This window comes from Accipiter gentilis, chromosome 29 (assembly GCF_929443795.1).
Source record: "Accipiter gentilis chromosome 29, bAccGen1.1, whole genome shotgun sequence".
Taxonomy (NCBI): domain Eukaryota; kingdom Metazoa; phylum Chordata; class Aves; order Accipitriformes; family Accipitridae; genus Astur; species Astur gentilis.
Window position 1 is genome coordinate 1,060,178 of NC_064908.1, and position 23,879 is coordinate 1,084,056.

The following is a 23,879-nucleotide window of genomic DNA, read 5'->3' on the forward strand; positions in this document are numbered from 1 at the left end:
TGAACAAACCAGATAAACAAGAGCTACCCATATTTGCCCACATAAGACCTGTTATCAGCTTTGAAAAATGTAAGAAATTTTCTTAGGAAATATCAAGCAGTGCAAAACTGCAACTTCTTTCCCTGCGAACTTTGGGTCCACAGCACAGATAGTACAAATCCCAGTATGAACTTGGCCGTGCACAGCTCCCAGCACACTTGCGACGATAGCCCAGGGACTCTACCGTGCTCGTGCGCTGCACTTTGGTCACCATTAAAACAGGGAGCCTGACAACACCCGGATGGCTGAAATTCAGAGCTGGAGCCATTCCAGCGTGGAAGCCATTCCCACACCTCTCCGCTCCTCCCCTGCTCCACCCATCTGGGTACTGAGAAGGTGAAGAGAATCAGTCTTTCAAAAGATGCTGGCAAACAGTGCTGCTTCAAGCAAGAAATAAAGAAAAAACTCCCCAAATTTGCAAGAAAAGCCTGCATTCCAGCAGGACAGCGCCCACAGGAACACTGCTAGATCTAAGCGGCTTTAGAAGTGATGCAAAAGCCCATTTTGCCCCATCTGTGAAAGATTTACTAGCATCTGCAGTACAGTTTTATATTACTTAACTTTTTTTTTTTTATTTAAACAAGAGGTAGACTTGGTTTTTGAAACTGCAGTGTAAACTGAATTTCTAAATCCACTGACAAATGAACACTTAATTTTGCAATGCATTAATACTGCCTTATCAAGTGAATCACTAAATTCAGAAGCAAAGCAATGAATACCTGCTCCCAGTCATTAACACAAAATAGATAGTTTCTATTCCAGTGTAAATTGCCTAAGGCCTTATTAACATAAAAGAATAAACCAGAAAGCTGTTTCCTGTTTTCTAAAAGTAAACAGAACTTCCATTTTTAATGTATGGAAAATTCTTGTTTAAAGAACAGGGGGCAGGGAACAAAGTGCTCTAACATAGCAATAGAGGCCCATTTAAATACTGAATTGTTTCCAGTCACGGTGTGCTATTTTAGAAGACTAACCTGTGGGTCACACATGCAATCCTTTCTACACAGCAACAAGGACTAAGAATCTAGCCCTTAGTATTATGCAACTCTGACAGCATCTGTTTTTTTGGATGATTAAAGTACAATTTTAACTACAGGAAAAGGAGCACAAAAGGAGCTCACAAGAAGTGAGACTTAAGGTCTGTTCTGAGAACGCTGAGATTTATGCAGTGGACAGGAAACTACTTTCAGGCAAAAAAAGAAAAAGCTTTTTTTCCAAGAGGTTTTAAAATAGAGGAAGCAAACGGAAGCACTGGAAAAGAATATTTTGAATACACTAAATTCATTCACTTAATCCTTTATCCTAGTATCTCGTGTTTGAATCGAAGTAGCACTGCAATTTGAAATGGACATCAAAAGTCAAGACCAGATACACTGCAAACGCACAGGGAGAGATGATGGTCCCCATCACAAATGCCTACCAGTCAATTTAAAACAATACACAAAGAAAAAAGTAAACCACAGGAAAAAAACAGCAAAGGAGAGAAGTCAGCAAGGGCAAGTCATAATAGGCCAGAGGCATCAATTAGAGGTGACCTAACAACTGCTCTTTATAATATGAATCTGAGCACCAGACAAGTAAACTTTGGGAGTTAAAGCTTTTATGCCAGCACACAGAGGAGTGATGCTGCCTCCAGCCCGCGTGCAAAAACATACCCAGGGAGAACGCAGCAAGGAAGAAGGGCTAAAGATTTGGGGAGGGGAGGTGAAGAGAAGGGAGGAAAGTCAAGGAGCAAATTAGGCAAGCGGGCTCTGGAAAGCCAGGCTCAAAAGCTCGATTTTGACACAGTGAGAAACAGGGCCAGTGCCAGCCAACAAGTGGCCTGATACCATGAGGGAGAAGAAAACTATTTTAGGCTTTGTCATCTGCACGCATGGATTCTCTCCGCTAAATGCCAGATGCTAAATGTTCTTCTCTAAGCATGAAGGAATATCAATTATTGCAGACTGTACTATAATCAAATTACAAGTCTACAAATGAAGGTACTCTTTCTCTGCAAGTGCTTGTTCTTTCCTATAATGTACCAAAGGATCTGCCTCAAACATCCAGAGAGTTCAGAAGCATTTAAATCTGAATTACAAGTCAAATTAGCCCGTGAGAGGAAATGCATTTTTCTTACTATATGGGAAGTAAATAGGCAGATAAACCTCTGGTTTTTAACCACCGACATCTACGTGTCTAATGTAACTCTGGAGAAAAACACCACCACTAAGATCATGCAGTCCCCTAACAAAGCTCAGGTTCCGCTCCACCTCTTTCCACCATACGTGTGCGCTTAATATAAAACTATCACGCCTCCAAAGCAATCTGACTGCGGAGGCAGAATACACTGTTCACGACACTCAGGAACCGAGCCAGCTGCGAGCCCACAGTCAGACAACTCCTCTGAGCGTGGAACCACCAACGCTTCCAGCAGCCCTGGACGTTCCGACCCCTCTCCCTGGGAGTTACAGCTCAATTTGTCCAATGCATGCCAGTCAAACTAAATGCTCTCAGAGTTTCAATCTTTAATTCAGTCTTAGAACGCTTCTTCTTCAGGCCAGCATTTTTATATGTATCAAAATGTGAGTAAATGGATTAGCAAGGTGGGTTTTCCTTCAATTACAGTCACACACAATAAAACTACTTCAGCCGGTGAAGCACTTGAAAGCTGTTACCACAGTTACTATCAGTAAACAAAAAGAAAAGCACAGTAAGGCCAGAATTTCTCTAACTGTATATTCCAAATAAACGGACAAAGCAGAGCTGGGAGTTTTCTGCTTCTGAAACTCTGCCCAGCCACCAGATTAAGCAGTTACATGGCTTTTTTCCTTCCACATATCGAAAGGGCAAGGCAGCTTTCTGCCAGCAGGAAGCCAGACTTGAGCTGCGGCATCACTGAACACAGCTTTTGGACCCGAGTAACAGCACAGCTGGAGACCTACAGCATCTCGCCATTTGCTGCAGGCACAGGCCAGTTTTGGAGGGGTTTCATTTTCCCATGAGGTCGCGCTCAGGAGGCAGGGCTGCGGGCAGCCAGAGCCAGCCCTGATTCGAAGCTTTTACTGCCCTTTCCTACTACCTTCAGCTTTCCTCGCATTCTGAAGATGAAACACTACAGTGTATCCCTTACAGAAGAAGGGGAAAATAGCACTAACCTTTGGTTAGCTCGGTATTTTATATTACATAATTATCAAGTATAGGTTACAATTTAATTTAATTTCTTCTCATTTACGAGTACTTGACAAATTATGTCAAAGGGTATTCTAACTATATTAATCTCATGCAAGAGGGAACGGCAGGTTAAATTTCAACAGAAAAGATAATTGCTTTATGCTATCGGAAGGTACATGATAGAAAGCCTTTGGAATGGAGCTGCTGCATTCCTTCCCATTGGTCTCTCTGGGCTCCATTACATGCATTTCACACTGCAATATTAAAGTGATGCTTGTTTTGGTAACACATTCTGACCACATAGAAGACTGATCCTAGGACAGAGGAGAAATTGGGAAGTCTGTTCCAAGAGAGGAGTCAAGCCTTCCACCCGATCGATAGTTTTGATGGGGTAACAATATTCCTCCAAAATAAAATTATTGTCTAAATGCAAAAACAATTAACAATAAACACAAAAGCATCCTGACTGTTTTGGAGGAGGATCTCCTCCCCCACCCCCCGAAACCGTTTATATTTGGAATCAAGCTACAGAAGCTTTTGCTGGAAAACCAAGTCCCTGCAGCTCTCAGGCCTGCAAGCTGCCATTTCTCTTTTGAAATAGCTGAAAGTTTAAACATTATGAACAGTGACAGATCAGCTTGAGAAAGACTTCAATGTTCAACCCTGTGACAACTCATTTCTTCAAAAATTAACCCCTTCCATCCTTTACACCACTGGGGTTTTTTCCACCTTACCGAGTCTGAGTGACGACTAGGCATCCTTCAAAAAGCAGCAGTATTACACATGGACTACGCATTTTTAAAATATCTTCTAGGCTCAACGTTAACACACCAAACTGGCCAGAGAGTACCACAGCCCACACTACCTGAACAAGGGAAGCAGAAGCACAGAGCTAACACCACATCACCCCCCCGGCCTTGTCCCATCGCAAGTGCTCACACAACCATGACGTCAGCTGCACTGACACGGGTCGAAACTAACTTTTTTGATGGGTTAGTTTTAGCTGGTATCTACCTCACTGGAAGGTTACACTAATCCTTGTGCCAGCAAAGGGAAAAAATAAGCAGCTGAGCCCACAGGTCTGCTGCTCTCAGCAACAGTGCCAGCTTATATTGGCTTAGTACAATACGCAGCCACAGATGCTTTTTTTTAGCATGACGTTATTCTCACCAAAAGACTAATATGTGATCCCTCCTGGCGAGAAGAGTTTCTGCTTTAAGAAGCTCTCCTTACTAAAGGAGAACAAAACCAACAAAGGAAGTCTAATAGACCTTTTACATTCCTCAGGATAGCAGAAACACTTGGTTCTTTATCAGAAAGAATGAAAGCACACGCATAACACTGTATTTCAACACTGAAATGCTTCTTGCAGCCAGTTTTCAATAATGAATTCCAAGACATAGAATGATATACTGCATTCACCATCTAATACTGCTGATATCAAGACAGGATTCTGAACCAGTAATAAATCTTTGCCTCTGAACTTCACCTTGAATGCAAGTGCTTTGCAGAACCTACAGTAGTAGTGTTGTCATTTTTGTCTCTTATCATGGTACTTACAACATACCTTTAAGGCTTCTATGACAAGATCTCTTGCTTCTAATTCTCCTTCAAGAATGCTAAATAGCGTCAGTAGTTCTGGTTTGCTGAGTTTTTCCAGATTCATCCTGAAAACCTGAAAATAATGAAAGATTGTTTACTAGGTATTTCTTTGTACATTAAAATCAGTATTCTAAGCTATGACATATAATCTCTATTTAACTTCAGCTTCCAGTTTTTTGGACTGCAAATTGCCCTGGGGGGAAAAGGGACAATACACAAGGCGAACATTTTCTCTTCAGCTTCCAAGACCAGTTGTAGAAGATGTGTTTTTTGCCTTTTCCCAAGGGGTCACGAACATATGCACACCCAGATGGTGCAGGCAGAATGTACGGGCTGACATGACAGTGTAATATTCACCAAGAAGTAGCCAAAGTTAACAGGAGAGGGAAAAACACAGATATTTAAAAGCCTTACTACTCTAAATTACACACCTGGATTACACAGCTGCAAACATCACTGAAACGAGACTGAAGAGCTGTGATGAATGCAGTCCAAACCGGGCCACCTACACAAACTTAACGGTAAAGTTAACATTGCAGTGCTACGTTTCCTAGGAATGCCATTATACATTGCTAATGGAACAGGCCCAAACCACTTTACAAAAATCAATGCCACAAAAAACACACGATTAATTACTATTCTTTCAAACTGTTTCAATATCACCATCATTTATTAAATATTATTTTACTGCCCACATAAGAGCAAAGATCCATCATCTGAACGGCACATACAAGAAGCCTTTTTTTCCCCTGCATCTTTTGCTGATACACTTAACATTGCCTAGTAATAAGCCTTTTTATTACATTATTTTGTTAACAATGGAAATCACTTCACAGACTAAATCCTTGTCTCTGATGCAGATGACGCACTGATAGAGTCTTGTGCTTTGCGCAACAATCAAATACACTTTTCTGAGTCACATCCATCTTTCACCACTCTTTGTATCAATCAGAAAATGCTACAGCACAAAGCAGCTACTCAGAGGTATCAAACTCCACTTCACTGGCAAGTGATAAAGGGTTAACTTAACCTTTACTAGAGACATCTATCCAGCTAAAACACTCAGCTGAACTCTAATTTTTCTGAAGTCACTGCTACTTTACAACTGATTTGCATAACTGTGCCTTGGAGAATTATGCACAAACACAAGTTCTGTCTTGTTTATGCCAAAGCAGTTTTCCAGTTGCTGGGAACAGAAAGTTCTGCTTACAGAGAGGAGTAGGTAGCCTTCATACAGCAAGAGAAATCCGAAATCTACTTCATGCCCCCTCTGCTAAGCTGGCAATTTTCTCATCACGCAGCCACATTCTTGTTTCACACAGTTTTACATGAAATTCCTTAAAGCAGCAACATTTCTGACAGACTCTTCTAGCTTGCCCTACCATTGGCACGGGCTGCTCAAGGAACTTCAGTGGAAGCGACCATGACTGTCTGAGGTATTGCGGCTGTTCCAAAACCAATTTGACTGGACACCACAGATCGGTCAGCATTGCATTCGTGTTCCCTATTACAGATCCATTAACATACATTCAAGAGGAAAATACACGAGTGGAGTGTTTGGCAAACCCATTCATATCTGTCATAATTTCAAAAAAGCCTGATCAAGGCTTGACACAAAAGTGTAATTTAGGAAACTCACTGTATTGACTCAAATCACACTTCAGTGGGGCAGGGCAGTGTTGGTCACTGTTGAGCAAGAGCTACACTTTCAGACCAGCCGACAGACCTTTACAGAGCCTTGTGCAGGACGCGAACCCAACCGTCTCCCTCAGCTTTGGGTTCGTCTGCTGACAGTTCCGTCACCACAGGGAGCCTGGCTAGCTGAGATCTCATGGAAGGAGTGTTACTTACAACTTGTTCACCTTACATAAAAAGGGAGAGAGTGCGATAGAAGCAGCAAATTAATGCTAAAACATAAATAAGTAGCCATACAGGGTAAGAAAAGAGGGGGGCCTGATTTTAGACTTTAACAGTTACCATGTTTATGTCAGTACTTAAGTCTGAGCTGCATCACTTCCCTGGGCAGGTTTTAAATCTGGAACACCCGAACATCTGCTCAGGAGATGCAAGGCTTAATTTCAAAATCATCTCAGTCCTTGCTCAGACTAAATTCACAGGTGCTAAGACTGAATCAGTACCAATGGGAAATAGGAATAGCTTTTTTTTGCCAGATACTCACCAAGTTATATTAGTTTTGTGGCATTATAAGCCAGAACTAAAAAGGAGAAGTTTTCTTTGAGATCATGGAACAAAGCCTATCATCTAATTCTGTTACCCCAGGACAGTAAATTTTGAACATGAGCTTTCCATGTGACTGTCTCTGTGCTTTTCTCTTAAAAAGAGACAACATGGAAATGTGCAGCTGCATCTCTCCATTAGCTACTGAACAGCACACTCAAAGCAAGGACAGCTATCAACTGCAGTTTGATATTTTAAAGCTATTATTAGCCTGGGCAGTAATCGTTTCTATTCTATATTCTAAATACTCCCATTGTGACTTGTACTTCACAGCGTTATAGAAATAAGCCATGCTATTCTTAACATGCCTCTATGGCTATAGTCTTTAATCAGCTTAATAACATAAACAAGCCCTGTCCTAAAATATACAGATAAAAATTCTTACAGAAATAAAGAGCAGGAGCCGGTGTGCAATCATTTATACAACAACAGCAGGTAACATTAAAGATATATAAGTGGTACAACCTCAACTTCCTTGTGTGCAACCTGCCACTACAGAAGACCTTTAACTGCTCTGTTTGCATAGGTCATCCCATGCTGCAGAGGCAACAGACTGGGAGCAGATGCTACAAATAAAGTCACTGCCCTAAAACAAGCCCACTAAATTGCACTTGTATTCTGCACTGATTTACAAGGAACTTTTTGATGCATTAGAGTACACCTGGCAGGTACCAGTTATGCTGAATCCATAACAATCCCAAGCATTCCCTTTCAGGGCCACTCAGTACTAGGGAGCTGAAAAATGGGAAAAGAGCTCTCTTCATCTTGTGTTGTTATTTTACAAGAACAAGAAGCATCTCCAGATCAAAGAGCTAATAAGCACATACTTGAGCTCCTCCTCCCTTGTCCAAATCCCAATCCCTTCCCGGCCCTCCAGCATCACAGGCTCCTGAGCTGACCTTTCCAAGACTGCTTTCTGGTTACATGTTCTTGTGCCTTCCCTCGTCCCACTTTTTAATAAAAGATCACACAACGGTACTCAATTACCCAGTTCTCCCCCTTGCAAACAGTCCCATTCTGCCAAACAGATCTGTACTCATCAGCTGGGGAACCTGACCCATTATTTCAAAACCTTTAACCAAGAGCTAGAGTTTCACAGCATTAGAAACAAGATCTAGAAATACCCAGGGCATATTAGCCCTTTACAATCAGTGAAATATACTGACGAGTCCACTCACACAGATCACAAACCGCAAGGACCTCATTGTTTAGTCTGATGGTATAAATATTTTCCCCAAGTCTGAGATATACCACCATTTTTGGACAACAAGCAAGAGTTTAGAGCATAAACAAAGATAATTACTTACTGCTTGCCTAAAGGTAAACTTCCTTTTAGCTATGCTATGGACCATTAAAGAGTCTCCTCAGCAGACCCATACCTACCCTCCAAAGAGACAGAACTCTTCTTTTAGAAAGTTATTTCCCAGTATTTAACTGAAAATAAATACCAAGGCCAGTTTAAGCGTACGTACAACCATGCAGGCTAACAAACCAGGGTAAATTATCTTTGGCATGCGCCACTTCAGGAACAAAAGAGATAAGCTTGTAGACTGTGGCAGCTCCTCTGCGGCCTGAATCACGCTACGATGATTATGAAACCATTAGAGGTTACACTTCACTTGGGCTCACGTACATATAAGCACGAACCAAGCTAACCTTGCCAGCGCAAGAGAACTTCACCCACTGATTTCAGCGAAGGTTTGAGTCACTACGCAGCGGGCACTAACCAAAGAGCAGCCGGAGAGCACAGTCTGCCGCACAGACAGGGGACTTCGACAAGAGGAAGCTTCAAGATACTCTGCAAGCACTTGGCTCAAAACTCTTCTACTTTTTAAAAAAAAATCACGAAGGACATAGCTTGTTGTTCCTTTTTTCCTCTGAAGGAGGGTATTTCCTTTCCTTTCGTAAGCCATGGTTACAGCTATGCCAATGCAACAATGCCTCTATGTCTATAACCCCAAATCAGCTTCATTTTTTCCCCACCGTCCCTGAAGAGGAACTGATATTTTCCAGGAGCCTGCACGGGCAGTCGTGTAATCGCATTCATATGAGAACCCAAGCGATGAGTTTGAAAACTCTTGATAGACAAGTTTCTAAAATTGCTGCTGCACGTATAGTGTGATGATCGAGTCGTTAAAATAATTACATGCTACATTTATATAATAAAAAGGATAACACACACTTTATAATTGTGCATCCACAGTGCTACCTGGCATTGCATCAGAACTGTAGAGTCAGGTTGAAGTGAGCAGCGTTTAAACCCCCCACCTCTGCCTCTTCAAACTACAAGGAGAAAGGACATCTACACCCCCCCCAAACCCTCCTCACCCCACTACTCCTTGAAGTACGACTCCGGGCGAAGCGAACACCTAACACTCGTGTTCAGAACACCGCCGTGTCCTTCCACGACCCCCGGGCGGCACCTGTAGCTCCTCGGGGCGGGGGGGAACGTGAAAACCGGCCCCCGGCTCCTCCGGCCTTCAGCCCCCAGGACAGCGCGGGGGGCGGCGGGCGAGGGAAGCCGAGCCTCGGGAGCCCGGCCCTCCCCCGACCCAACCGGGGACGGAGCGGACGCCCCGGGCCGCGGAGCTCCGTCAGCCGTGGGTTCACGGGCCGCCCGGGGGCACCGGGAGGAGGCGGGGGGTGGTGGCAGGGCCCGGGCTCGGTCAGCGCTCGGTCGGTGACTCCCGAGCCGCCGCGGGCCGGTACGACCGCGGCCGACAAAGGGGAAACGCGGCGCCGGCCGGGGAAGGTGCCGGGCCGCCCCGACCTCCTTCGGCGCCCGCGGGGCAAGACCGCGGGGGCAGCTCGGGGGGGCAGCAACCGACTCGGCCGTTTTGCTCCCCGCCAGGCCCGGCCCGGCCGCGGGCAGCCACAGCCGCGGCGATGCCGAGCTCCCGGTAACGGCCGCCCCTCGCCCTCTGGCTTACCACCCCCCCCAGGTCCCGGCCGCGGCCGCCCCCGCCGGCAGCAGAACAGGGCTGGGCTGGGCTCGGCCCCGCCACCGCCCCTCTCAGCCCCCGCCGGCCGGGCCGGGCCGGGCTGGGCCGCCCCGCACCTGCCGCGGCCCAACCCGCAGGGGCAGCGCCAGGCCGGGCCCGGCCGCACGGAGCGGGGCTCCGCCGCCGCCGCGCCAGGAACCACGCCCGCCGCCCGCCCCACCGACCTGGCCCGCGCCACCGCCGCCGCCGCCGCCGCCACTACCGCGCCGCTCCGCTCCCCATCCAGCCACCCCGCCCCTTCGCGCCCGCCTGCTTGAGGGACGGCGCGGCCGCCAATCAGAGCCGCCGCCGGGCGCGCCCGCGGCCCAATCCGCCGCGGGGTAGGCGGGGCGAGGGCGTGGGCCGGCCGGCGGCGGCAGTAACAGCCAATCAGGCGGCGAAACCGGGGCGAGGAGGGCGGGGCGGGCGCTGAAAATCCCTTTTGTTCGCGGCGGCGGCGGCGAAGCGAGCGGGTGGCCGTGATTGGCGCGTCACTTCCGCCGCGGCCACCGCCACCGCCGTCCCGGGCGTCCCGCCTCGTCCTGGGCAGCCCAGCGGGAGGGAACCCCCGCGGAGCCCGGAGCCACCCCTCCACCGGCTCCGGCCTGGGCCGGAGGGGACCCTCGTCCCGGGGCCGGCCTGCTCCCCTCACAGCGCCCGGGGCCGGTTTGCGCCCCGGCCTCTCGGGCCTGCGGCCCCGCTCTCCAGGCTGGTGGCTTGGCCTAAGGGTGTTCTACGGCCCTTCTCGTTTCTTTGTGGGGGAGTACGGGGCCCGTAGTGCTCCGCAGGGTGTCTCGCCGCGTTGCTGTCACAGCTTTCTTCTCACGATCTTTGGCCGGTGCTGAGCCGCGCTGTGATGGCAGAAACAGGGGCTGCACAGAGGTGCCGAGGAAAGCGCGGCCTGTTTAGGTTTATTTACCTGCTGTCAGCTGAGGAAAGAGCCCAGAGTATGCTGGAGGCTGTTGCCAGAGGGAATGTCGCCCACGGGTGCCCCAGCCGGAGCGTGGTGGCTGACACTGTTGAGGGCAGCAGGTTTTTTCGCTGTCAGAGCTGCTTACCCAGCAGTCTGCTAAGCCGGTGCAGCAGCTGAAATGGGAACTAACGCTTTCTGTGGAGAACGTGGCAAATCATTCCGTCTCTGACCTTCCTATGAGATGCGCTTGGCATCGCTAATGCGCTCGGTTCTGAAGAGCTGAAAATGGTTTTCAATGGCCTTTCCCACTGTCAGGAGTCTGACTGCGGGGGAGCGCTGGCTTTGCACACGTGGCAGCGCCGGGCCTGCGTTGTCGGATGGTGACATGTGCTATGAAACCAGCAGTTTCTGCAGTAGAAATTTCTGAATCCACTGTAGTGTCACATAATGACAGGACTTTACACAGTGCCAATGCCAGCAATAAACATCACCTCTAACTGTTGCAGTCCCCTGTCTAGTATGTTCAGAGAAAGACTGTTTTGTCTAGACAGGGTTGTCTGAGCATTATTTCCCAGCCTTGATAAATGCTGGAACTTTTGCAGTGCCTCTGGTCTAGTAATCTCAGAGCCTGGGAGGGGGGAAAAAAGCACATGGGTTACTTGTCCTGAGCTGTGCTTGGCTGTAAGTGCCCTTGTGGCACTGCCAAGCAGCTGGTAGGTTAAGACCTCTAATTGTGATTACCTTTCTCTTACACTGTGCTTCTCCTGGCTCTCTGCTTTTCACCTGTTGTCTCTTCTTTTTATCCTTGGAATATGGTTTTAGGGCAGACGTCCTTTCATCACGTACGAGAAAAATGGTAGCAGCTCATACCAAGGTTCTGGCTCACGGGCTTTTCTTCACTCCCTACGTGCCATTTCCCACCCCCACAAGAGAAGTGATGGTGGTGGGTGAAGCCCCTTGGAAGACTAAGGATGGGCTGGGGAGGGTGTAAGAGGAGGGGGATGCTCCGAGAAGGCCGGATAGCTCTGGGGGAAGAGATGGCTGCTGAGGGTGGATGGCCGTCTGCAGCTGGAGAAAAAGGGAAGAGGGCTACTGGAGTGCCACAAATGAAGGAAGTCAGGCAAAAAAAAAGCTGACTTAACTCGCCGCATCCTGCGAGTGCAGGACACGGGGCCTGCCAGGGAGATCTCGGCTGTAAGCTGGCACAGCATCTCATCTCTCCCCCGCCCCCCCAAAAACGGGCTTTAGGGAAAAAAGGGGGTAGAGACCGAGCACCATAGCGAGTGCTCACGGCCGGGCGGGGGATTCCCGCTCGCACATGGCTGGGATGAGCATCCGTTCTGACCCGGGCTTTCCCACTCCCTGCGCTTTGGCATCGGCTTTAAGAAGCCAACAGCGGTTTGAACCCGAGCGCTTCCGAGACGATCCAAAAACGCGGCGACGGCCCCTGGTTGCGGCTCCGGACACCGGCGGGCATCGGCGGCAGCAGCTGGCGGGGAAATCCTTCCCTGGGAAACACGGGTGGATTTGGGATTTGCCTGGTCCGCGTGGCTGGAGCTCCCCCCCGTGTCGGCCGCGCTCGCTGCACGGCGGGGGCGGCGGGAGCAGCCGGTGTCTGCCGAGGGGCTGAACGGCAGCTTTGGTTCTCCGGGAACTGCCGCCCTGGGAGCGTTTTTCCAAATACCACAACACATAATAAAACGTTATTTATGCTTGCATCCGAAAATAGCAAGGAAGGGGTTGTGTTTCCAGGTTGGCACCGACTCTCCGCGCGATAACGTCTGCTAGCCGGTCATTTCTTTCCCGATGCTGCTGCAAACATTCCTGTCGCGGCCCGATCCCGCTCTTGGAAACGCAGGAGAAAGGAGACCTTTGTGCGGAAAGAGCTTTGCGTGAGGCTGATGACTGACTGGCGATGAATTGAGCATGTAAAGGTCACAGATGCATGAGTTGCATCAGGGAACATCTGGCACCAAAAGCTTCTCTGTTCTGGGGCTCAGTGAGGACATTCGATGAACCCAGCGCAGCTGGAGAGCAAACATCTGACGGGACTGAGTGTCCTAAACATCCTAGGTGGTCTCAGGCAGGGCAAACTAAACAACTGCAGCCTTGAAACCCAGCAAGTTAGTACAGATGAGAGAAAAAAAAACCCGTTTCTTAGCAGAGCCCATATGCCCATGCAGAAAAAATGCTGGTCTGCGTTTTTGGGGGAAATAAATCAGCTGCACAGGAGGAGGAGGCTTTTCAGGTCTGGAACACATCTCTCTCCAGGCTGTCTGGCCACCTTCTTTTTGTTTATTATTTTTAGCATGCAGCTGATTGCCAGGTGTGTCAGATACGGGCAGAAAAATGACGTGCTTGCCTGCGAGTGCATGCAGTGTGGATTTCTGATGGAAGGAAACAGCAGAGAAGTGCCAAGGTGAGGGCAGATACGAATCACTACAGTACCTGTCCGTACGTCAGGGTAAGCACAAGTACGGGCAGGTGGTTCTGGTTCGCCTGTATCTGTTTATAGCGTGTGACACGAGTCAAAGATAAGAGCGAGCGGCTCTTAAGGGTTGTGCGGGGGTGGCTGCGGGCTGGCTGGGGTCCCGTGGGACCAAGGGTGGGAGTGGGAGGTCTCGGCTCTGCGGGGAGCCCGGGGAGGAAATGGGCCAGGGGTAGAGCCCCCCCCAGCCAGCACGGTGCAGGCTCGTGTCACACTGGAGAACAGTACCAACCAAAAAAGCTTCAGATGCCAAAGAGGAGGGAACACAACGGTAGGAGAAAGGAGATTTCTCCTGAAGTATCACAGGCAAGAGATAAACCACAAATACAAACAATTAGAAAGAAGCACATCTGTCATGTTTGTCGGAACAAGAATCCATTTGGGAAAAGAGCCAGCCCTGCCTCCCTGGGAGTCATATATTTTTTCTTTTTAAATATTGTATGACATCCATCTCTATAGCTGTGTGTTGTTTGTGCTGGCATGTGGGTGTGTATTTCTGAAGGCTCCCCGTATTAGCAGAAGATCTATGGTCTCATTCTAGAAATTTTGCTGCTATAAAAATATATTGGTTTTGACTGAGTGTTTTTTTCTTCTCTCCTGAAAGTCTAGAGCTGTGTAAAATAGCTTCATAAAACTTGTAGGGCTTTTTAAAGTAGAAGTTACTGCCCTGCTTTGCTTTTAAAAATGCACCCTTGATTTTAAGTGTTGGGGTATGGTTTGCTTTTAAACAAGTGAATCCTGAAGAGATGCTATAAACTTCTTTTTTATTTTGTTGCTTATTGAGAAAAATCCAATTATACCTGAGGAAAACAGGAATGAAGCATTTCATAAAAATATATGGTATATAAGCAAACAAAGCCTCAGTCTTCCAAAGTAAGAGTGCAAAAAAAGGGAAAATCCTTTCAGCATTATCTCTTGAGTAAACTCCCTCTCCTGGGAACACTGCAGTACCCGAATTACCAGCATGAGCCCTTCCTCTGCACCAGAAAGTCCTTTGACCGACATCGGCTCGCTCGGGGAGAAGCGACGGGCTGCAGGAGCCCTGGATCCAGCCCCTGGGTCCCTGGTTGTGTCTGGTGGCTGCTCAGCAGCTCTTCACGGAGGAGGTCTCGGCCCAAGTGCTGCCAGACCAGCATCCCCAATAGCACGGATCGGCCATCCCCAGCGTCGGGTCTGGACTGCAGGGATGTGGGGGGCACGCTCCCCGCCGTGCCGGAGGGAGGCTGCCAATGCCATAGGGCCAGAGGGGCTGCAGCTGCAGGCAGCCGTCCTTAGTCCGAATGTCAGGATAAAACCCACGCGGGAGATCTTGGTGCTGCTCCCAGCCTCCGTTACGACCTTGTGAGAAAAGATGCTCGGCTCAGCAGGGAAGTGACTCTTGGCCCAGGTTTCCCTGCCTGCGAAGCCAGGCTACCGCTGCTTACGTCTCTCGAGTGTTCTGCCTTTCAACGAAGTGCTGGAGTGAGCGTATTAGAGCAGCTAAGAAGCAGCTCCAGTTCAAAGGATGTTTGGAAAACCCTTTTTCCAATCCGGCAATTTGCAATTTCAATTGCTAAGTGTTCCCCTTTCATTCCTTGGCACTCTAGCTCCACCTGAATTGGCTTTCTCAGCACTTCAGAAAGGCTTATGTTACATTATGTAAGATTTAACAGCCATTGCTTCTCCAAAGGTAATACAGAAATGTCTTTTTTATGGCACAAGAGGGAGATTTCTCATTTGGGAAGCTCATTCTTTGTTGTTACCATATGACTGCTTCGGTGCATCCTTCATGCAACTTCGATCTAATAACTAATTTCTTCTATGAAAAAACTAAAAGAAATTCTGTTGATATTTCTGATAAATGGAAGTACCTGCTGAAAGGAAATAAAAATGGCTTCTTTACCTTTATATGTATGTAGGTATTCATACGTACATATTTAAATGTGAAGACCCCTCAGGATGCTGCCTGCATTCATGTCATTCTGCAGCTGAACAAACTGGTCGTTATGTCTCCAGTAATGACTTGTTTGCCCCGGCTTTGCTCAGCACATGCTGTCTCACATGAAGCTGACAGATGAAGTCCTCACCCAGCCCCGTCACAGACCCAGCTCAGGCACCACCCCAGCCTTCCTAATCTCTTCAGATAACTTCTCTTTCTCTCCGTTAGCCTTTATTCATCCACCGGCCATTCACACAGACTTAATGTCCCTTTGCTAGGAGCAGAGGCGCAGGCTGGAGGAGCAGCCGGAGCAGCACTGGGCCAGTCCCTGCATCCTGCAGCCTTTGCTTCCGAGCACACCCTCCCGTGGGTCGGCTCTCCAGCCTTGCTGGCCGAGGACAGCCAGACCAGCCTGGGCAGGAAGCTTCTTGCTGCACCTAAAATATTAATTACAGGCAGAGAGAAGGAATGTCACTTTGCTCTCCTGAACCTCTTTAGCAATTTACCAGGGAAAAGCACTCCAGGAGCTGCTGGCTTAGTGGATGACTTTCCCGACAGTGATTGAACGCTTTGATAAGAAGCAGGAGTTTGTCTGCCACCTCATTTACCATGCTGGGCTCTTTCTGCAAAGCACATAATACTGTTCGTACCAGACCAGGGCGTAAAAGAAGTAGAAAACAGAAATATACTTGGAAATGACCCTCACCTAACAACACAGCCCAGGGTCTCGCTTTCTTTGAATTACCCTACGCTCTGTGTGTTGGGAAATTGCTTTTTCTGACGGACGATTGCTTGCCAAAGCCCTGAGACCCTGATTGATTTCTGTGCCTCTGCAGTTGGGAGAGCAGAGCAGAGAGGAGAGAAGCATGAAAACCAGGACAAGAAATGGGAAGGACAAATTCTCCCTGAACTGACCAAGCAGTGGGCTGGCTGGCTAATGCTTTCTAATCATCCCTCTAAGTGGAAAGGAGGGGGACGACCAGGAACGGTGCGGTGCTCACACAGCTTCACAGACAGCAGCAGTGTAAATTAATCCTGATTTCAAAGCCCGCAGCAGTTCTGGGTCCTCCCACAGCCCTCCGGCGTGAGGCCGTCCTTGCGACAGCAGGCGTCTGCTAGGGAAATGCAGCCTTGGAGCTCATCTGTCAGGGTTGGCTCTTACAGAAATCCCGGGACTAGGATGGATCATTTTGCCAAGGGACCACACAAGAAAAAAAAAATTTTAAAAAATCACACTATATCCCGAACAGGCTTGTTAGCCAGCAGTGACATTAAACTTCGGTAGAAGCTTGACAGAGGTGACATGAGCCACAGTCTAGAAGCAGGTTGTCCTAATGAAAGGAATACAGCTGTTCTGCACAGTGACAGAGCTGGGAAGAGACAATTCTTCAGCAGTTCTCCAGTTTACTTTCAGTTGATGTAAAAGGCGTTTATTAAATCAAATCATTCCAAAAGGCAAAACAAGCTTATAAGCATCAGCTCCTTGGCCAGTCCAAACTTCCAAAAAAGTTTCTTCCTGTTGTAATTTAAATACTTTGTATTTAAGTTAGCTAGCGTTGGGGGTGACCATGCCAAATTTTGATTTTCTGAGAGGTTTTCTGAATCTGAATTTGTTAATGTTGAAGGTCCCTGCACATTTCTGTTGGATTTCCCTTGCCCAGCATCTCCTTTGCAAGCTGAGCAGTCGTAATCTAGTTAGGACCTTTTCATACAGTGTATTGGTTTTGTCTGGCAAGGTTTTGGTAGCTGGGAGGGGAGGGGTTACAGGGGTGGCTTCTGTAAGAAGCTGCTGGAAGCTTCCCCTGTGTTTGAGAGAGAGCGAGCCCATACCAGCCGGCTCTGAGATGGACCCGCCGCCGGCCAAGGCCGAGTCAATCAGTGATAGTGGTAATGCCTCTGTGATAACATTTTTTAAGAAGGAAAAAAAAAAGTTGGGATGCGGAGAAACAGCCGCCGGAGAGAGGAGTGAGAACATGTAAGAGAAACAAGCCTGCGGACACCAAGGTCAGTGCAGAAGGAGGGGGAGGAGATGCTCCAGGTGCCGGAGCGAAGATTCCCCTGCAGCCCGTGGGGAAGACCCTGGTGAGGCAGGCTGTCCCCCTGCAGTCCAGGGAGGTCCACGGGGGAGCAGATCTCCACCTGCAGCCCAGGAAGGACCCCACGCCAGAGCAGGTGGGTGCCTGAAGGAGGCTGTGACCCTGTGGGAACCCCGCACTGGAGCAGGCTCCTGGCAGGACCTGTGGATCTGTGGAGAGAGGAGCCCACGGAGCTGGTTTTCTGGCAGGACTTGTGACCCCGTGGGGGACCCATGCTGGAGCAGTGTGCTCCTGAAGGACTGCACACCGTGGAAAGGACCCATGCTGGAGCAGTTCGTGAAGAACTGTAGCCCGTGGGAAGGACCCACGTTGGAGAAGTTTGTGGAGGACTGTCTCCCGTGGGTGGGACCCCACGCTGGAGCAGGGGAAGAGTGTGATGAGCCCTCACCCTGAGGAGGTGAAGCGGCAGAAAATAACGTGTTATGACCGTAAACCCCATCCCTGTCCACCTGTGCCGCTGGGGGGGCTTGGTGGTGAAATCTGGGAGTGAAGTTGTGCCCAGGAAGAAGGGACGGGTGGAGGGAAGGTGTTCTGAGATTTCGTTTCATTTCTCATTACCTTACTCTGGTTGATTTGTAATAAATTGAGTTAATTTTCCCAAATTGAGTCTGTTTTGCCGGTGATGGTAATTAGTGAATGATCTCTCCTGTCCTTACCTCGACCCGCAAGCTTTTTTGTTATATTTTTCTCTCCCCTGTCCAGCTGAGGATGGGGGAGTGATAGAGTGGCTTTGGTGGGCACCTGGCGTCAACCCATCTTTCCATAAATCTCATCTCTATTTTTGTCCTTGTCTGCCTCTTTTCTAATTCAACCAAGAGCTTTTCTTTGAAAAAGTATGACTGATATTGCATACAGTATGTGAGATGCGAGCCCTTCACCTTACATGCAAACCTCATAGCTTATCCAGAATACAGTTAGCTGCACAAGCTAATTGCTAATGGTAAAGCATTTGCAGAAGGGTTCTGCATCCTATTTTCAGGCCGAACCAATACAGAATAAGCTCCATTTTTTTTCCAACTGGCACTGGGTAGAATAAAAATATTGCTTTAACTCTGTCCTGGTTTCTTGATTAGATGAAGGTAAATTACATGTTTTTCCACCACTCTATTATTACAGCTTAAACTCTGCACAGTTTGTTGAATAGATGTGTTTTGCTCGCAGAAGATAAACTTCCTTCCTGGAAAGATAACAGCACGATTGTGTCCAACATAGCAATTTCTAAGCCATTTCTCCAAAAATAACACTTTTCAGACCCATGGTACAAGGCACGTGCTCAAGGCCAGTAAAGCCAATGTAGAGTGCAAGATCATCTTCTGCTATGGTATTTTCTTTCCCTTCTAGGGGAGGACGTCCAGCACCATTGCAGGTCGTCCCAGAGTGACAGGTCGCGGCACTGGCCGAGGAGCACGCGCTGCATGGATTGAGTCAGGGCGCAGGTCTGGGGGTTTCCAGCAGCCTGACTGGGAGCAGGGCTGTGAAGCCCATTTACCGGGGAGGCTGCTGGGCCAGGCTGGAGGCACTTCTCCCTGAGACAGGAAGGCAGGAGGAAACGGTGGATTGCCTAACACAGCAGCAACGGCATCAAACTACAGGTGACATCTCGGTCTGGTCACACAACCTCCTTTTGCCTCATTTTTATAACATTCTTTTTTCTTCTGCCTCAGGTAACTGAAGGAAGATCTCCCTCTGCTCTGAGAACAGTGTTCCCTGGGATTTCAGCCAAAGCAGGATTGTGCACGTGATGGTCACAGAGCTCATGTCCTTCATGCTTCGGGAGGGCATTGCATCATGAAGAAACTTTCTTACATGTGGGCAAAATACATTTTTTCCAAGCTGGACTTGGGCATGCTCCTTCCACCACTTGCTTCAGGAGCAGCAGAGTTGGCTCACAGATCATAATTTCGTCTCAGACAGACGCCCTGCCTACTGCTGAGATTAGGCGATGCCTGGCTTTCCTCAGGAGAGACTTTCATGGCAGGATCTCAAATACAGAACAGGAGGGACTTAAGTGGAGGGAAGAGCCCTGCCATTAAACCAGCTAAAAGGCAACAGCCTCCTGCCTCGGCACTGCCAAGTAGCTGCGCTATTGACAATGCACCTGATTCATGAGAGATCCTAAAAATAGGCTGTTCCAAAATTAGGCATGCCTCATTAGACAACTTCTACACTTAGGTGAAAATCATATATTTAAGATGCGCAGTTTGGAGTGTGGTAGTTGGTGTATGTATTTATCATCTCCCGATTTGTCATTTCTTTCTGAATGATGCAAAACTGAGCAAGTTCTGTTTGCTTTCACACAGCAATTGCCACCTTGTTACCCCAAACAGAGGATTTCATTAGCTTAAGTAAGTATCTGCAGGACAGATGCAGTGTTTACAGGTTATTCAAATCTGAATTTTGTTACTTTACTGAGTAATCTGGGGGGAAAAATGTTTCTCTTTCTGTTTTGTAGAGTGTTGCCTTGCTGTCTGGGGCCCTGGTATATTGACGTTAGTTACTTCAGATAGTGAACATGATCTCTTCTCTTTTTCAGCTTATTTTTAATTTGAATATTTAAACCTAGTCAGTTTTTGAGCAATATGTTTCTGCATGGCACCTGTTGTTGTCATTGCTCCCAGGCTTTATTTTTCCTGTGTCCCAACTACCTGCCTTCACCGTGTGTCAGGGATGAAACCCCTCAGGCATATAAAAAAAGAATATCTATTTATTATAACTTTTAAATCACTGTAAACCTGCTTTGTATGGAGGAGGATTTAGAACTATTTAACATAATTTTTCTAGTTCTGGTAGCTGGATAGTAATGGTTCGAGCATGCACAAGTACATTTGCTCAAGTACCAGGAAAACATGTTCATATTTTCCAATGATATGTTTAAAGGTAGTTTGATACATCAACAGCTTCTCCAGTTAAGCACCAGAGCTCTCAGGCTGTATAATCTTAGTGAGGAACAGAGCTGAGCTTAATGAGTAAACAGACTGAGTCGCGTGAAGGTTTCTGGCGCTCACCAATTACTTTTTCCAGAGCACATACTGGCTGGCTTCTGAGTAACAGACTTAACGATCGCTTTGGTTTTGCCAGCTAGCGAGGGTCTGCCCACTTAAGCTCGCAGCAATCCAAACCAGGCTCCAGCTCACCTTAAACAAGTGTATCTGGAACGCTCGCCAGGGTGTCTGTCTCTTTTTTCCCCTATTCTTCTGGTTCTGAACTGCCCCCAGCCTGCCAGGCTCCATGTCCTGCAGCTTGCTGCGGTTCCTTCCCACGCGGCGGCAGAGGCTGTGGCTCGCAGGGATGCTGCGGCTTCACCTCCCTGGGAAAGCTGTGCTAAAACATTCAACACAAGTGGAAGCAGCCCCCCGGCCCCTCTGCACCCCCAAGGACGATCGTGCAAACAGCGGCTCCCACCTGTCCTGGGAACAGTAAAGTGTTTCCAGAGTGTGTCAGCATTTACCGAGATGCTTTTATCTCTTCACCAAAGTAGGAAGAGCTGTTGTATGTCCTGAAAACCTCTTACGGCATTTTAATTAAAGTCGCCAAGCAAAACCTTTTCCCTGCCTCTGCCAGCCTCCCTGCCCCCAGCACCCTGCTTTCCATTTTTATTGGATTGATTTCCAGGCTGACCATATTTGACAATTGGACATTGCAATCACAATGACTTTTCCTCCTCCTTAATCGAGAGGCTTACGATGAGAAAATAACCTCAGTGTGTGCTGGGGGCCCACGGTCTTTATGCAAGGACCCTGCAAACCCTCCGGGAACGGTGCAGCGCTGTGCTGGGGCAGCGTCTAGCTGGGATGAGCACTTGCTAACATTTTGCCTTATAAATATTCTATCCAAGGGTGTTTTTCAGCAATTAGCAGCAGAGGTAACCCTTCAAGGGCTTTGCACCGTTCATCCTCTGCAGACAGGTGCTCCCTGGGGTAAGAACCCAGCCTGAATTTTCATGTGGGATGCATCTGGAAACACTCTTGGTTTGGGCTGTGTTTGCTGGCCATCTGGCAGCCCGCTCGCCCAGCGGCACGGCCCCGCAACCCGCATTTGCCCCACCGAGGAGCACATCGTACCCCACAGCAGCGGCGCGGCTGAGCCGGGGCTCCAGCCCCAGACGGGAGGACCTGCACCGCTGCTGCCTCTGGAGCAGCCAGGGCGAGCTGAGCCACGCTGTGCCTGCAAGCTGGTTAGTTTTGTTTTATTTCTCCCTCATGGAAACTCATTTATTATTTTACATTACTGTCTGAAGCCTTGGAACATCTCCTTCTGCATTTGAAATAGGAGAAAAAACCTCCCTCTGCAACATTCTCACGCAGGCTTAGCTCTCCCAGCCTCGCTGCACAGCTCGGAGATTTGGGATGGGGAGGCTTGGTCAAACCCATTGTAATGAGCAAAGCGATCTCAATTTAAATAGCGGTTAATAAAAGATGCCTATACAAGGGCTGTAAGCATCCTGACACTTGATTAATCGTACTACGGCACAGTACACCTAGCAGCACTAAAACAAACACACAAACATTCAAAAGGAAGTAATTAACTCAAAAACTCAGCCAGCTGGTGCTCCGCTATGCTGAGAGCACCATCAGCCCCGCTCGCGGGGAGCAAACGGCTTTTGCCGAATGTGCAGGTTTGTTCTGCTTTGGCCCTTGCTACGAAGGAGCAAAATTCACAGAAATGGAGGTTTGGACCCGGGGCCTGGACTGCTGAGTTTCTGAGTCCCAAGAGGAGGATCGGATGGAGCGGTCCAGCTGCACGCTGTGGCTTTTCGGTGTCCAGCGAGGCTGCAGCCTGCACGCCGCAGTGCTGGCAGGCAGCATCCTCCCCTCATCCCTCGCACGTCCCCGGCCCCCGGCTTGGGTGAGATGTGCATAAAACGAGCTCTCGGGAGCAAACCCCCAGGCCGGGGTGAAGGGCTTTGCTGGCCATTTCACAAGCACTGAGTGCGGATCACAGAGCAGAAGAGTTTCTAGCAAGGAACCTCTGAAGCACACAGCTCACCTACTGAAACATTGCCGGCAGTGGAATCAGCACCGCAAAGAGCTGAATCTGGGGAGTACAGGGAAGTGCTTTGCCCACCACACGTCTTCTGGTAACGCACCGGACAGAGCAGGCAGTCAGTTACCAAGGATGCAAAAACTAGAAGTTACGCTGCATCACAGGGTATAGAGGAAGTCAGTAGAAAACAGCTTTATTTTCTATGGGTATTATGTGAAAATAAGAAACACTGGCTGCTCTAGGAACTTGGTATCTTTAGGGACAAGTCTGTACCTTTGGAGAGGAGGGAGTCTCTCCAGAGGAGGAGCAACCTTGCAGCACAGGCAGCCATGGCTCTGGGCCCCTTGCCCTGTGCCTAGCTCACTGTAGGAGCACGGGGAGGGCTCTGCTTTCCATCTTACTTCATCTGGGAAACAGAAAAGGCTCCTGCAGGCAGCTTGCAAAATGTGTTGAATCTATCACTGAAGGAAAAAAAAATATGCTAATGCTAAGTCTTGGTTTATGCAGAAACACAACCAGATAAAATAACACTAGGGATAGGAGCTGCTCACATTTCAGCCTCTGTTGCAATGCAGATACAGAAGTATATTTTCTTTGCAGGACAGCAGCCAGTAGTTTCCTTGCTTCACTGTTTTTTTCATCAAAATGAGGGGACAAACAGCTGGTGCCTACAACAGTAACCTTATGTTTCAGTGACATACATACCCATGGATAGCAGGGCTCTTGCACTGCCAAGCACCATTCACGCTGATGGCTCAGAAGGTCACAGGACCACGTCCCGCAGCGGAGGAGCCAGCCCAGCGCAGCCGGCTCTGGCACCGCAGGGCCACGCATGACCACCTGCACCTTCCACGGGGCAGGTCGCTAACAGAAGGATAGCTCTACAGACAAGCTGATGCTTTCAAATGCACAGGGCGATCAGTAAAGAAGAATTGAGAGGAATCCGTAAGGGCCATCGCACAGGACGTGGCAATGTTTCATTTGGGACATCTGCTGAGGACTTACCCCAAAACTCGGTTGCATTGCTCATCTCTGGCTCGATTTGCCTCCTTTGCCTGTTTGGTCAATCTGGTTTGTGTGCTTTTTGGAGCAGGGACTGCATTGCACAGCGTGTTTGTTCAGCCCTAGCATAATGGGACCCTGATTTCACTTAGGGTTCCCTAGGCATTACTATAATATAAACGTTAATTAATAATAAAGCTTCTTAAAATCCCTCATCCTTAATGATACATGTGGCCTGACTTTAAATATGGTTTTAAAAGCCACCTCACTGCATGTCCACAAGAAATAAATTCAGGACTCGGACCTCTCCTCTCAGACACAAGAGTGCTGTAATCCCACGCTTGCCCTTGGAGGCGTATCTTTATATCTCTTCTGAAAACCTCACATTTAGGTCTTTACAAATCAAGCTCACCAGACCTGCATTTTCCTCCAACCCCTTCCAGAAATCAGTTTTCCCAAGCCTCCC

The 23,879-nt window shown here is 48.4% G+C and overlaps 1 protein-coding gene across 4 annotated transcripts in view; it reads right to left on the reverse strand.

The window, feature by feature from the left end:
- Window positions 1-23,879, reverse strand: part of CTTNBP2NL (CTTNBP2 N-terminal like) — a 57,196-nt gene that overhangs the window by 13,513 nt on the left and 19,804 nt on the right. The window contains exons 1-2 of one of the 4 annotated variants that reach the window (XM_049831915.1): window positions 10,199-10,219; window positions 4,760-4,867 (exon numbers count right to left, since the gene is read on the reverse strand). In XM_049831915.1, coding sequence (XP_049687872.1) covers window positions 4,760-4,858 — 99 coding nt within the window. In that variant the 5' untranslated portion in view covers window positions 4,859-4,867; window positions 10,199-10,219. Of the gene's footprint in view, window positions 1-4,759; window positions 4,868-5,225; window positions 5,302-7,704; window positions 7,768-10,198; window positions 10,220-23,879 lie in introns of those variants that run through there. The other 3 variants (XM_049831913.1, XM_049831914.1, XM_049831916.1) reach the window with 3 other exon arrangements.